At 44.1% G+C, this 14279-nt stretch overlaps 1 protein-coding gene across 1 annotated transcript in view; it reads left to right on the forward strand.

Annotated features, from left to right (window-relative positions):
- The window catches only part of LOC126215316 (AF4/FMR2 family member lilli-like), a 686763-nt gene that overhangs the window by 583410 nt on the left and 89074 nt on the right, over positions 1–14279 (forward strand). Inside the window, exon 3 of the mRNA XM_049941996.1 lies at positions 8599–8760. Coding sequence (XP_049797953.1) covers positions 8599–8760 — 162 coding nt within the window. The remainder of the gene's footprint in view (positions 1–8598; positions 8761–14279) is intronic.

A 14279-nucleotide genomic window follows, 5' to 3' on the forward strand; every position in this document is an offset into this window, starting at 1 on the left:
TCACCAATTGAAAACGTCTGGTCAATGGTGGCCGACCAACTCGCCCGTCACAATACGCCAGTCACTACTCTTGATGAACTGTGGTATCGTGTTGAAGCTGCATGGGCAGCTGTACCTGTACACGCCATCCAAGCTCTGTGTGACTCAATGCCCAGGCGTATCGAGGCCGTTATTACGGCCAGAGGTGGTTGTTCTGGGTACTGATTTCTCGGGATCTATTCACCCAAATTGCGTGAAAATGTAATCTCATATCAGTTCTAGTATAATGTATTTGTCCAGTGAATACCCGTTTATCATCTGCATTCCTTCTTGGTGTAGCAGTTTTAATGGCCAGTAGTTTAATATTTATTTGATCACTGTTCAGCTTTTAGCTTGTTAGGCTGTCGCCAGGTGAAAACTTTGTGTCGCAAACGCAGATAAAATGAGGTGTTACTAATAGAGACTAGAGGCGTAGCTGTCGACAAAGGAATTTTTTACTTTTTTTTGCTACGCAGAAATTTTTACATCTAATTAAAAATGACAAATTTGTGTTTGGTTATCGTTTGCATTTAACGACAGACAAAAAACAAAACTGAATGTACAGTTGTAACCTAATATTTGCATTACTGTAACCTCAATTAAGAGATACACAAAAAGGCAATTGTTAAAGTAAGTTTGAGTACGCAAATATTGGATTACAACTGTAAATTCTATTTCGTTTTTCACCTGTTACTGAATGTAACGATTACTCTACGTGACGTAACAAATGGACCTTGTCGAGACGTGGTGTCTCCCGTACTTCAAGACAGACAGCTGTAACGTAGGTGCGACCACACTGGAGGGGTATCTATGCAGTGCCTAGACAAAGGTGTAGTTCTTCAAGACGGCAACAGCCTTTTCAGACGTTTCATGGGTAGAAATCTGGAAAAATCACTGATTTGAACGTCAACGAACATGACCCTGCTGTACTGTTACTGCGAACGCCTGAAACGAGGGAAAACTATAGCCGTCTTTTTTTCCCCCAGAGGACCTGCAGCTATACTCGATGATTAAATGATGATGGCGTACTGTTTCTTTCATTTTTTTAGTGCACCACACCTCAATCGGATGAAATGGAACCCTTGCAGGATCAAAAAATGGTTCAAATGGCTCTAAGCACTATGGGACTCAACATCTAAGGTCATCAGTCCCCTAGACTTAGAACTACCTAAACCTAACTAAGGACATCACACACATCCAAACTGATCAGTTTGTAGTTCGTCGGCCTGTTAAAAACCTTTTTTCTGCGGAAAGAGTAGGCGTATCAAGGTGGAATTTACGTCACTGTCTGTTGTCCTTAGCCGGTGTAAAAATTTTAAGCTGCTATGTCAATACAGTCAAAAGATACGGCCGTTTATGTTAAGTATTTTGATACTCGCAAACCCACTCATCAAAACCTACAGGTTACTTTCTGATGACCTAGATTTATGAAATTTGGCAGGAAGCGAGGTAGCATAGTACTACTAAAAGCCGGCCGCTGTGGCCGAGCGGTTCTAGGCCCTTTAGTCCGGAACCGCGCTGCTGCTACGGTCGCAGGTTTGAATTCTGCCTCGGGCATGGATGTGTGTGATGTCCTTAAGTTAGTTAGGTTTAAGTAGTTCTAAGTTCTAGGGGACTGATGACCTCAGATGTTAAGTTCAAATGGCTCTAAGCACTATGGGACTTAACATCGGAGGTCAGCAGTCCCCTAGAACTTTGAACTACTTAAACCTAACTAACCTAAGGACATCATACACATCCATTCCCGAGGCAGGATTCGAACCAGCGACCATAGCGATAGCACGGTTCCAGACTGGAGCGCCTAGAACCGCTCGGCCACACCGGCAGTCTCAGATGTTAAGTCCCATAGTGCTTAGGGCCATTTGAACCTAGGCATCTTCACGCGCCGCTGTGCGCTCTCAACGCAAAAGAGTGACGGGACGCCACCGATGGGTACAGTAGGGACACTGCCCAACACGTGTGGTTTCCATTTCGCGCCCGGTCGGACCTTACTTGCCGAAGAGCCCCCGTACTATATTTAAGCTACAGTCGCCTGAAAATTGATACTGCCACTAGTCAGCTGTTGGTTCCAATATAACGACGTCATGGACGGTCTGTATCGTCTACGGTATAAGTTCTACATCGTAGCAGAAGCTGGCAGTTAACCCTGCCACTCCAAAAACTTTCGAGACTGGATTAACAAAGAAAATTTAAGAAGGCGTTTTAATGATTCTGGCGTTCTACATAGCCTCCCCTCACTTGAGAAAAATGCACAGAACGTTCACATAACCATGTGAAACTGTCAGAAAACTCTTTCTTTGGGTGGTTGTTCAATTCGTACGTCACATTGGCTCTCATGTCAGTTAAGTCGGCAAGGTGTTGATCCTTCACGTGAGTTTCTGCAGTTTGCGACTTTCTGGTAGGTCTCTGTATCTACACTTACGCAGTACATAGATAATCCGCTAGCCATATTACGGTGCGTGGGGGAGGGTACGCTGGGCCGGCCGCGGTGGTCTCGCGGTTCTAGGCGCGCAGTCCGGTACCGTGGGACTGCTACGGTCGCAGGTTCGAATCCTGCCTCGGGCATGGATGTGTGTGATGTCCTTAGGTTAGTTAGGTTTAAGTAGTTCTAAGTTCTAGGGGACTGATAACCACAGCAGTTGAGTCCCATAGTCCTCAGAGCCATTTTTTGAGGGTACCCTGTACCATTAGCAGTCATTTACTTTCCTGTTGCACTTGCAGATAGAACGAGGATAAAAACGACTGTCTGTATGCCTCCGTATGAGACGTAATTTCACGAATCTACTCTTCGTGGTGCTTACGCGCAATGTATGTTGCCGGCTGTAGAATCGTTCGGCAATCAGCGTTTAGTAGTAGTAGCTTTATTCATCCGTAGATCTCTTTTTACAAGGATCTAGGACATGTCAAAGCATTAACAAATTTAGATCAATCTAAAATAAGCTAATTCGTATACACACATATTTACGGACTTCTAGTTAGAGACAATCGTTAGATTTACTCCTGGTATACAATACTTTTTTTTTACATTTAACTTATTAAATAATGTAATGTCACATTGTTCACTCATATCTCACTATCAGTCACTGCACATACTACGCACACATTGTTTCATAACACTTCATCACTACACACACACACACACACACACACACACACACACACACACACACACACACACACACACACACTGGTGATCTTTGGGCCATTTTCTGTATCGCAACTTCTCATTTTCTCAAAAAGAATACTGCCCTCCCTCCAGGGATCCCCATTTGAGTCCCTGAAGCACCTCTCTTATACTTACGTGTGGCCGAGCGGTTCTAGGCGCTACAGTCTGGTAGTTCTAAGTTCTAGGGGACTGATGACCTCAGTGCTCAGAGCCATTTTTTTGTTAGAACCTCCCGGTAACAAATTTAGCAGCCCGCCTCTGAATTGCTTCCATGTCTTCCTTCAATCCGATCTGAACAGTACTGAATAATAGGTCGCACCAGCGTCCTACATGCGGTCTCCTTTTAGAGGTGAACCACTCTTCCCTAAAACTCACCTTCACCTACCACAGTCCTCAAATGCTCGCAGCGTTTCATATCGCTTTGTAACGTAACGCACAGATATTTAAACGAGGCGACTGTGTCGAGCAGGTCTCTAGTAACACTGCGACCGAACATTAAAGGTTTCTTACTCCTACTCATCCGCATTAACTTATATTCTTCTACATTTAGATCCAGCTGCCATTCATCACACGAACTGGATTTTGTGTCTGAGTCATCTTGTGTTCTCCTGCAGTCATTCAATGGAGACTCCTCCTCACACACCACAACATCATCAGCAAACAGCCGGGTATTGCTGCCCACCCAATCCGCCAAATCATTAATGTATGTACACTTCCCTGGAGCGCTCCTTACAATACCGGTGTCTCTGACGAACACTCACCGTCGACGACAACATACTCGGTTCTTTTACTTAAGTCTTCGAGCCAGTCACATATCTCAGAGTATATTCCATATGCTAGTACCTTCGTTAATAGTCAAAAGCTTTCCGGAAATCTAGAAATATGGAATCTGCCTGTCGCTCTTCAGGTCCCTTCTGATAACACCACTTTGATCCACGTGATGATATTTTCCACAAAAAAAAAAGCCCGCGTTTTGTATTTCAGTCGAGTAGTAGCAGGGGTCCATGCATCTTTTATTTATTTTTATAGAAAAGTGTGCAGCACAAACTTTGCACACACTTTTCTTCCCTTCGGAACATTCTCCAACGCCTGCTTTAGGGACGTCGCTCCATTGCGATTTGAGAGAGGGCGGCCGCACGTCCACCACTTAACACCGCCCGCTCCTTCACAACTGAATGGTCGCAGGCACGTCTGTCGTTCACGCCTTCTAGTTCAAGCTGCCACCGGAGTTTGTAATGTTGTGTGTGCCTCACTGCTTTTTTTTTTACTAATTTTTGCCTGATTTTATTTTGAGAAGCTCAGTAATGTATGTAAATACCGTAAATGTAAATGTGATTCAAAAAGTACTTGAAGTGAAGTGAGCGCAGCTGGACAGCGAGAAACTCTTTACCGCGCACTCCCCGCAACGACAGTAGCTGTGAATCTTTGAGTATGGACTCTAAAAAAAGACGATTCATTAAAAAAAAGACTGTTAATCTGTATCTTGTAGAAAGAGGGCGTGTTGCTAGGCCGTCGCTCAGAACGTATTGTTACATTTAATGAAAACTGATATTTTAGTGATAAAACCGGGTAAAGTCTGTGTAAGAGTTGCCAAACATTTATGTGTACAAATTTTCTGGAAGTGAAGATCAGAAATATCTTGTTTTTGGAAAAGGAACTGAAATTCACTGTTGTCGCCGTCTATCAATCGACAGAATTGTATGAAAAGCTACGAAAACTTGGGCTCAAAGCTGTCCGCAATACGGCCAATTAAATAACAGAGTCGTATTTTAAATCCTAAAGAACAATAACTTCCTCCAAATTGTAATACGCCACCAACTGCTGCAGAAGCTGATCATTCGGGGAGGCAGCAACCAAAATTCAGGTACCAGTTACGACCTTGTAACGTGCCGGGCTGAATCCTTGTATTAGTGCCACTCAAAGTTCACGTCACAACCGGATGTATTGAAACATTTCCTCACCCAGTAGACAGTGAGCAGTGTTCCTGACCTACCTTGCTTTGCTTATTCAATATTGTCTTCTCGGTAGCTCACCCAAATCACACTGCAATTAAGAAGCCAGGGTCCTAGATTATGTTTTCCAAAATCAAAAGTCAAGACCGTATTCATTGTTGAACACTTATGACAACCACAGTGCGATTTATTTGTTATCGTCCGCCCCCGGTAGCTGAGTGGTCAGCGCGACAGGATGTCAATCCTAAGGGCCCGGGTTCGATTCCCGGCTGGGTCCGAGATTTTCTCCGCTCAGGGACTGTGTGTTGTGTTGTCCTAATCATCATCATTTCCTCCTCATCGACGCGCAAGTCGTCGAAGTGGCGTCCAATCCAAAGACTTGCACCAGGCGAACGGTTTATCCGACGGGAGGCCCTAGTCACACGGCATTTATTTGTTTTTAATTTGTTGTCACTCACACACACAATATTCATGTGACCAGGCCTCTTACACTTAATAATCGTCACATTAGGTAGGTCAAAAACTTCCAGTCTGTAACAATGTTCACAATACGCGTTAAATGTTGAAAGCCGAATACAATTACAGTTTTTTGCTACCGACCGGAAAAGTTAACTGATTTGCCGCACTTTTGCTCCATGAGAATCGGACCGAGAACTAACTGAGAACTGTACCAGCTCGGACCTTATATAGACAAGTGCTTGAATATTTGACTATTTCTGTTAATATATTATAGTTTACAATTTCCCAGGGTTAAAATGATCCTTTCTAATTGGTTTTGAAGTTAACTGTTGGGTTTTATTACTTAAATAACAAGTGTGAGCTGTACCAATTTAAATACGCAGAACCGGCCGCTGGTGGCCAAGCGGTTCTAGGTACTTCAGTCTGGAACCGTGCGACCTCTACGGTCGCAGGTTCGAATCCTGCCTCGGGCATGGACGTGTATGATGTCCTTAGGTTAGTTAGGTTTTAGTAGTTCTAAGTTCTAGGGGACTAATGACCTGAAATGTTAAGTCCCATAGTGCTCAGAGCCATTTGAACCATTAAATACGCAGAACTAACTTATGCATCCGCAGTGGGAATTCCCGACTTATAAAATATGGCAGCCCTCTTGAACAATAATTTTTACTTATTCGAATTTACTTAATTCTTAATTAATGCACTTACAAAGTCGAGACTAGAGTCATTTTACGTAGAAAAATAAAGGTAGCAAAAGTATCAAAACAGAGCTCGGAATTATTCAGTAGTTCGGTCACAATTGTCACTGAAAGACATACAGGCTACAGATTTCAAATCTTAATATCTATTTAACTAATAGACTCTAGGTTAATTTAAACACTTAGCTGGAATCAGTAAAATTTAGGCTTTCTTTTGGATGCAGTGTTATAGCTCACTCGAATTTTACTTAATATGTATTGCACAATATACGTCATTGTTCATAACTTTCAATAGGATGCATTTCCAACAAAACTAATTAGCTCATTACTTTCAGAATAGACATTAGAATGTACTGAAATAATAGATTTTACTAGGGAAATTTTATTTAAACTATTTCTGAATTCTGTGCTATGAGGCTGAAGGCCACAGAATCTGTACTCAGAATCTGAGTAGTGAAAATGATAAAAAAAAAGTTCATTGCTTAACTAAGTTACTGAAGGAGTGTAAAACCAAAACAGGATAGCAGTGGGCAACCCTGCTTCGTTAGAACCTGTGGTGTGCGTACTGTAAGACCTTCAGTACACACACCATCAGATTATTTGACTTGTCACTCTAGCGAAGTAGGCGAGTGTCAGCAATATGTCTCGTGGTCTTATCGTGGCGTGTATATCTTCTGCCATTAGCTCAATCTTATTCTCACATATATCCCTGATACTTGACAAAAGTGTCTATACATTTATCTTCATGGCTATGTACAGGAATATGGTAATCTTATTAGGCACAGACTGAAACTTGACTGTAGACTGCTACAGACAAATGTAGAACTCGTACAGACTGTTGCAGACAAATGCAGACTGACTAATCTGAGGTTATAATACCTCGCACATTCATGTATCACTGCGAGTGTGATCTGCGAGGAGAAAAGGTTCTACGTTAGCAGCAATCTCATTGGCTGCGTTACATATTAATACGCGGATCGGCGGAAGCAGAATTTGGTCTGTCTCTAAGGCAGCGCCATCTCGTAGTGCGGAGACGGACGAGCGCTGCGCCTGCGCTGTTGTGCTTAGTGGGGCGCGCTCTAGTGGGAAAGTTGTGTACGCGCTGACTACGCGAAACTATGTACACAACACAACCTAAAATAAAAATCTCAATCAAAAATCAATCTCTCTCTCTCTCTCTCTCTCTCTCTCTCTCTCTCTCCAAACACACATAAATATTGATATTATTAAGATAAAAGTAATTTTATACATCAGTGCGCTCACGTCGTATGTACGTCAGGAGTAAAATGAGTCTCGAAACATTTTGGACGTACGGTGTACCCGTTACACATTACTCGTCACTTGTTATTTTCGTCACTTGTTATTTTCGTCACTTGTTATTTTCGTCACTTGTTATTTTCGTCACTTGTTATTTTCGTCACTTGTTATTTTCGTCACTTGTTATTTTCGTCACTTGTTATTTTCGTCACTTGTTATTTTCGTCACTTGTTATTTTCGTCACTTGTTATTTTCGTCACTTGTTATTTTCGTCACTTGTTATTTTCGTCACTTGTTATTTTCGTCACTTGTTATTTTCGTCGCCGGCCACAGTGGTCTCGCGGTTCTAGGCGCGCAGTCCGGAACCGTGCGACTGCTATGGTCGCAGGTTCGAATGCTGCCTCGGGCATGGATGTGTGTGATGTCCTTAGGTTAGTTAGGTTTAAGTAGTTCTAAGTTCTAAGGGACTAATGACCACAGCAGTTGAGTCCCATAGTGCTCAGGGCCATTTTTTTATTTTTTATTTTCGTCACTTGTTATTTTCGTCACTTGTTATTTTCGTCACTTGTTATTTTCGTCACTTGTTATTTTCGTCACTTGTTATTTTCGTCGCTTGTTATTTTCGTCGCTTGTTATTTTCGTCGCTTGTTATTTTCGTCGCTTGTTATTTTCGTCGCTTGTTATTTTCGTCGCTTGTTACTTTCGTCGCTTGTTACTTTCGTCGCTTGTTACTTTCGTCGCTTGTTACTTTCTTCGCTTGTTATTTTCGTCGCTTGTTATTTTCGTCGCTTGTTATTTTCGTCACTTGTTATTTTCGTCACTTGTTATTTTCGTCACTTGTTATTTTCGTCACTTGTTATTTTCGTCACTTGTTATTTTCGTCACTTGTTATTTTCGTCACTTGTTATTTTCGTCACTTGTTATTTTCGTCACTTGTTATTTTCATTACTGAACGGCATTGCTGGTGTAGCCATTAAACATAAATTCCTGGACGGTCTGTGTACGACAGGTGGAGTGGACTGAATGCTTGTGTGTTTGTGTGTGTTGGCAGCGGTGCGGCTGGGCGAGCAGTGCTACTACCTGGCGACGTGCACGTACACGGACGCGCACGCCGAGTGCAAGCAGATCGCGCACAACGCCATCTGCCAGTGCAAGCCCGGCTACCACGTGGTCGCGCGCCAGCGGCCCACCAAGAAGGTCTTCTGCTCCGAAGGTGAGTCGCCCCGCAGCAGGTAGGTCTGAAGCGCGGGCCAGCGGGCTGCTGCCTCTCCTGCAGGGCTCACGTCTGCCGACTCGCGTACCTCGTGACAGCGAAGAGGGGAGATCAGAACCCGAGGTGCAGCGTGATTTTTCAGGCAGTGTATTTGGAGGAAGGGGGAGACGATGGGTCGACTATGTACCTGTTACGTTTCATTGAAAGTGATACCGAAAGCCAACATCCAGTTAAGAGCACACGTGTAACGATTTGTCAGGCTCGCAATTGGGGAACCAACGTAGGGTCAACTGTTGACACAGAACGATTTATTGGACTTGAACTATCGATGCTGGGCTAACTGTACGCACTTAGCACTCTGACAGACATGTTCCTGGGGGATGGGGGAGGTTAAAGTCGTGTTAACTGTGCATATGTAATGATTAATTGGATGTGGTCTTAGACGGGGGGATGGACAATGTCAAGCCAAATTGTACATGCGTTACAATTTATCGTTGTTTCGGACTTGAAGTAGCGGGAGGCCTACCACACACACAGATATCGATTTATTGGAGGACCAATATTGGGTTAACTATACACATGTAACGATACATAAGCACTTGCATGAGGAAGCAGAAATCGATGTCACTGTACAAAGCGCGCATATCACACATCTGATAGCAGAGCGCTGTAGTAGGACTGACTCCACACGCGCTGCAAATCATCAGATCCGCCAGTATCAGCCACAGTACATACACTACTGGCCATTAAAATTGCAACACCACGATGATGACGTGCTACAGACGCGAAATTTAACCGACGGGAAGAACATGCCGTGATAAGCAAATGATTAGCTTTTCAGAGCATTCACACAAGGTTGGCGCCAGTGGCGACACCTACAACGTGCTGACATGAGGAAAGTTTCCAACCGATTTCTCATACACAAACAGCAGTTCACCGGCGTTGCATGGTGAAACGTTGTTGTGATGGCTCGTGTAAGGAGGAGAAATGCGTACCGTCACGTTTCCGACTTCGATAAAGACCGGATTGTAGGCCATCGTGATTGCGCTTTATCGTATCGCGACATTGCTGCTCGCGTTGGTCGAGATCCAATGACTGTTAGCAGAATATGGAATCGGTGGGCTCAGGAGGGTAATACGGAACGCTGTGCTGGATCCCAACGGCCTCGTATCACTAGCAGTCGAGATGACAGGCATCTTATCCGCATGGGTGTAACGGATCGTGCACCCACGTCTCGATCCCTGAGTTAACAGATGGGGACGTTTGGAAGACAACAACTATCTGCACGAATATTTCGACGACGTCTGTAGCAGCACGGACTACCAGCTCGGAGACCGTGGCTGCGGTTACCCATGACGCTGCATCAAACACAGATGGGACGTTTGCAAGACAACAACCATCTGCACCAACAGTTCAGCGACGTTTGCAACAGCACGCACTATCAGCTCGGAGACCATGGCTGCGGTTACCCTTGACGCTGCATTACAGACAGGAGCGCCTGCGATGGTGTACTCAACGACGAACCTAGCGCACGAATGGCGAAACGTCATTTTTTCGGATGAATCAAGGTTGTTTTTACAGCATCATGATGGTCGCATCCGTGTTTGGCGACATCGCGGTGAACGCACATTGGAAGCGTGTATTCGTCATCGCCATACTGGCGTATCACCCGGCGTGATGGCGTGGGGTTACACGTCTCGGTCATCTCTTGTTCGCATTGACGGCTCTTTGACCAGTGGACGTTACATTTCAGACGTGTTACGACCCGTGGCTCAACCCTTAATTCGATCCCTGCGAAACCCCACGTTTTAGGAGGATAATGCACGACCTCATGTTGCAGGTCCTGTACCTTTCTGGATACAGAAAATATTCGACTGCTGCCCTGGCCAGCACATTCTCCAGATCTCTCACCAATTGAAAACATCTGGTCAATGGTTTCCGAGCAACTGGTTCGTCACAATACGCCAGTCACTACTCTTGATGAACTGTGGTATCCTGTTGAAGCTGTATGGGCAACTGTACCTATACACGCCATCCAACCTCTGTTTGACTCAATGCCCAGGCGTATCAAGGCCGTTGTTACGGCCAGAGGTGGTTGTTCTGGGTACTGATTTCTCAGGATCTGTGCACCCAAATTGCGTGAACATGCAATTACGTGTCAGTTCTAGTATAATATATTTGTCCAATGAATACCCGTTTATCATCTGCATTTCTTCTTGGTGTAGCAATTTTAATGGCCAGTAGTGTATATTCTGATGCAGTACATCCAACTAGATACTGGTGGGCTGACAAGGGTCATAACTGTGCTATTTAGCTAATTACTTGGACACAAAATCTGGGACTAACACTGGGCCAACCGTAAACACATGTAGATTTATTTTATGTGCTATTGGAGAGCCGTTGTCGGGTCAGAGGACACGCAGCATGATTTAATGGACCTGATATCGAGGTATCGCCATCAGGCCTAGTGCAGACACATCATTTACTAGCTGTACCTGGACACGCTATTCTCTGGCTCAGTCTGCTTAAAAGGAAAAGAGAGGAAGGAGAAAGCATACGATTCTAATATGTAAGGGAACGGGATATACGTCCTAATCTCCCTCTGTCCCCTTTCTCTGTTCATCTTCCCAGCCCCCTTTCTTTGTCCATCACTTCCTCCCTGTCCATCCTCTCCCTCCATCCCTCCATCCTCTCCCTCCATCTTCTCCTTCCCCTTCGCTCAACCCCCCATCCCTCTCATATATATATATATATATATATATATATATATATATATATATAAGAGAGAGAGAGAGAGAGAGAGAAAATCACCTAAAGACCTGTTTATTGTTATTGCAAATTCATATTCTGTAGTAATATTCTAATCCTATACCATTAAGTCTGCTATCAACGTTTCACTATTGTATAATCTACATATATATTTATATACTAAAATGCATAGTGTATATGTTTCATAAGCTGCGACATACTCGCGAGTACAATCAATGATCCAGGCACTGTCAAATGTTTTTTATTCCAGTCTTTGATCACAATGTAAAGTCCTTCGACGCTGAACGGTTTCCGTCAGTAATAACCATCTTCAGCTCTGTTCTACACCATGTCCTACTGACATAAAGCCGTAATGGCGTCGTCAAAACATATGAATACACTCCTCAAAGCATCGTCACATAGAACAAAAATATCGTGTAAGATAGGCCACATCGCCCACACACTCATTTTGCACCATATTTTAGTTCGGTGACGATGCTTTGCTGAGTGTATTTATATGTTTTGACGACGCCATTACGGCTTTATCACAGTGGTTCAAAGGGCTCTGTGCACTATGGCACTTAACTTCTGAGGTCAACAGTCCCCTAGAACTTAGAACTAATTAAACCTAACTAACCTAAGGACATCACACACATCCATGCCCGAGGCAGGATTCGAACCTGCGACCGTAGTGGTCGCGCAGTTCGACTGTAGCGCCTAGAACCGTTCGGCCACCCCGGCCGGCTTTATCACAGTAAGACATGGTGTAGAACAGATCTGAAGACGGTCATTACTGACTGAAACCGGTCATCGTCGAAGGACTTTATATCCTCATCAAAGATTGGAATAAAAACATTTCATAGTCTACATGTGTCTAAATGCTTATTACAGTAATGTGTAGACATTTGGAGTAGATAGAAAACGTACATTTTGAGATTTTTGGTAACAATGTTTTCCCATATACGAGGGCTATCCACAAAGTACATTACGTTTTGGAATTAAAAATAAATAAAGTATTTGAAAATTTTGTTATTATATACAGATGAATCAGTTGGTTGGTTGGTTGGTTGGTTGGTTGGTTGTTTGGGGAAGGAGACCAGACAGCGTGGTCATCGGTCTCATCAGATTAGGGAAGGATGGGGAAGGAAGTCGGCCGTGCCCTTTCACAGGAACCATCCCGGCATTTGCCTGGAGTGATTTAGGGAAATCACGGAAAACCTAAATCAGGATGGCCGGACGCGGGATTGAACCGTCGTCCTCCCGAATGCGAGTCCAGTGTCGTAACCACTGCGCCACCTCGCTCGGTATATATACAGATGAAAGCCACACTTAAATACTACTTTTCTACATAGTTGCCATTTAAATTAAGGCACTTATCGTAGCGATGGACGAGCTTGGTAATTCCTTCGTCGTAAAATTCGGTCGCCTGCGCCTTCAACCACGTGGTTAATCAGTAACCTGGTAGAAATACGATTTTTGTGGATTTCCTGGAAAGAGGCACTACAATAAACTCTCAAAGGTATTACCAAACTCTGCACAACCTCAGAAGAGCAATACAAAACAAGCTCAGGGGAAAGTTGGGCTCAAAGATCTTGTTGATTCACGACAACGCCCGGGCCCACACGGCAAATGCCACTCGTTAAGTTCTCGAATCTTTTAAGTGGGAGTTGTTTCCTCATCCTCCGTACAGTGCCGACCTGGCACCGAGCGACTTCCACTTATTCCCAGCAATGAAGAAGTGGTTGGCTATGCAGCGTTTTGATGACGACGCACAGCTTCAAGAAGAGGTAACCACGTGGTTGAAGGCGCAGGCAGCCTAATTTTACGACGAAGGAATTTCCAAGCTCGTCCATCGCTACGATAAGTGCCTTAATTTAAATGGCAACTATGTAGAAAAGTAGTATTGAAGTGTGGCTTTTATCTGTATATAATAAAAAAAATTTCCAATACTTTATTTATTTTAAATTCCAAAACGTAATGTACTTTGTGGATAGCCCTTGTATATAAATAATTAGGTACCTAAAAGTACGCCTGTATTAGAGTTCAACGCCTTGTCAGTTTCAAAGCAATCGGTCATGAATTTTCGGAAATACACGATTTTGAACAAATACATTTTAAGTTACATAGATTGGACCCGACATCCAGTCGCTAAAGTTGAATAAACAGCTCACTCAATCGTGTACCGTCATGGACACATCGTTTCTTCATCTTCTGAGCAGCAAATGAAGAAGGCTAATATACACTTCTGTTGTTTAAGAGCTGTGCTCGGTGATGATCCAATACCGTTTTCTGGATTACTTGCCACCTACCTCAAAATGTCGCACCTTTGTTGAAGCATGCCAGGATTAGGCCAGGTTTCATACCTGTCGCTTCTGATGACAGACATGCTGATGCTGTTTGGCAAAGTGGTTGGGCTGGTCATCTCCTGGTACACACCTGCCCTGTGGTGAGCCCAGACAGCAACAACAGCTAAACTCAGCTGCAGAATGACTGCAAACTGACCGGAGTTCTTCAGGCTGCATGATGCAGGTGTAGCTTTCAGTGAGCCGCCCACCCCCTGAGCCACCTTCACTTATTGGCTTGTTGCAGAGCTTTTCCAGTGCGATCAACAAACGTCAGCTGAGAAGCTGGTGCAAGGTGACTCGGCTTGGGTCAGACAGCATGCTGCTGATGACAGTAGACTTGCTAGCACTGGTCAGCCAGGCTGGCCTTCTCGGCCCCCGTCTGCTGGGCATCAGTCAGGTGAGCCTGGGTGCAAAGCGATTCCAGGT

This window comes from Schistocerca nitens, chromosome 12 (genome assembly GCF_023898315.1).
Source record: "Schistocerca nitens isolate TAMUIC-IGC-003100 chromosome 12, iqSchNite1.1, whole genome shotgun sequence".
Lineage (NCBI taxonomy): Eukaryota > Metazoa > Arthropoda > Insecta > Orthoptera > Acrididae > Schistocerca > Schistocerca nitens.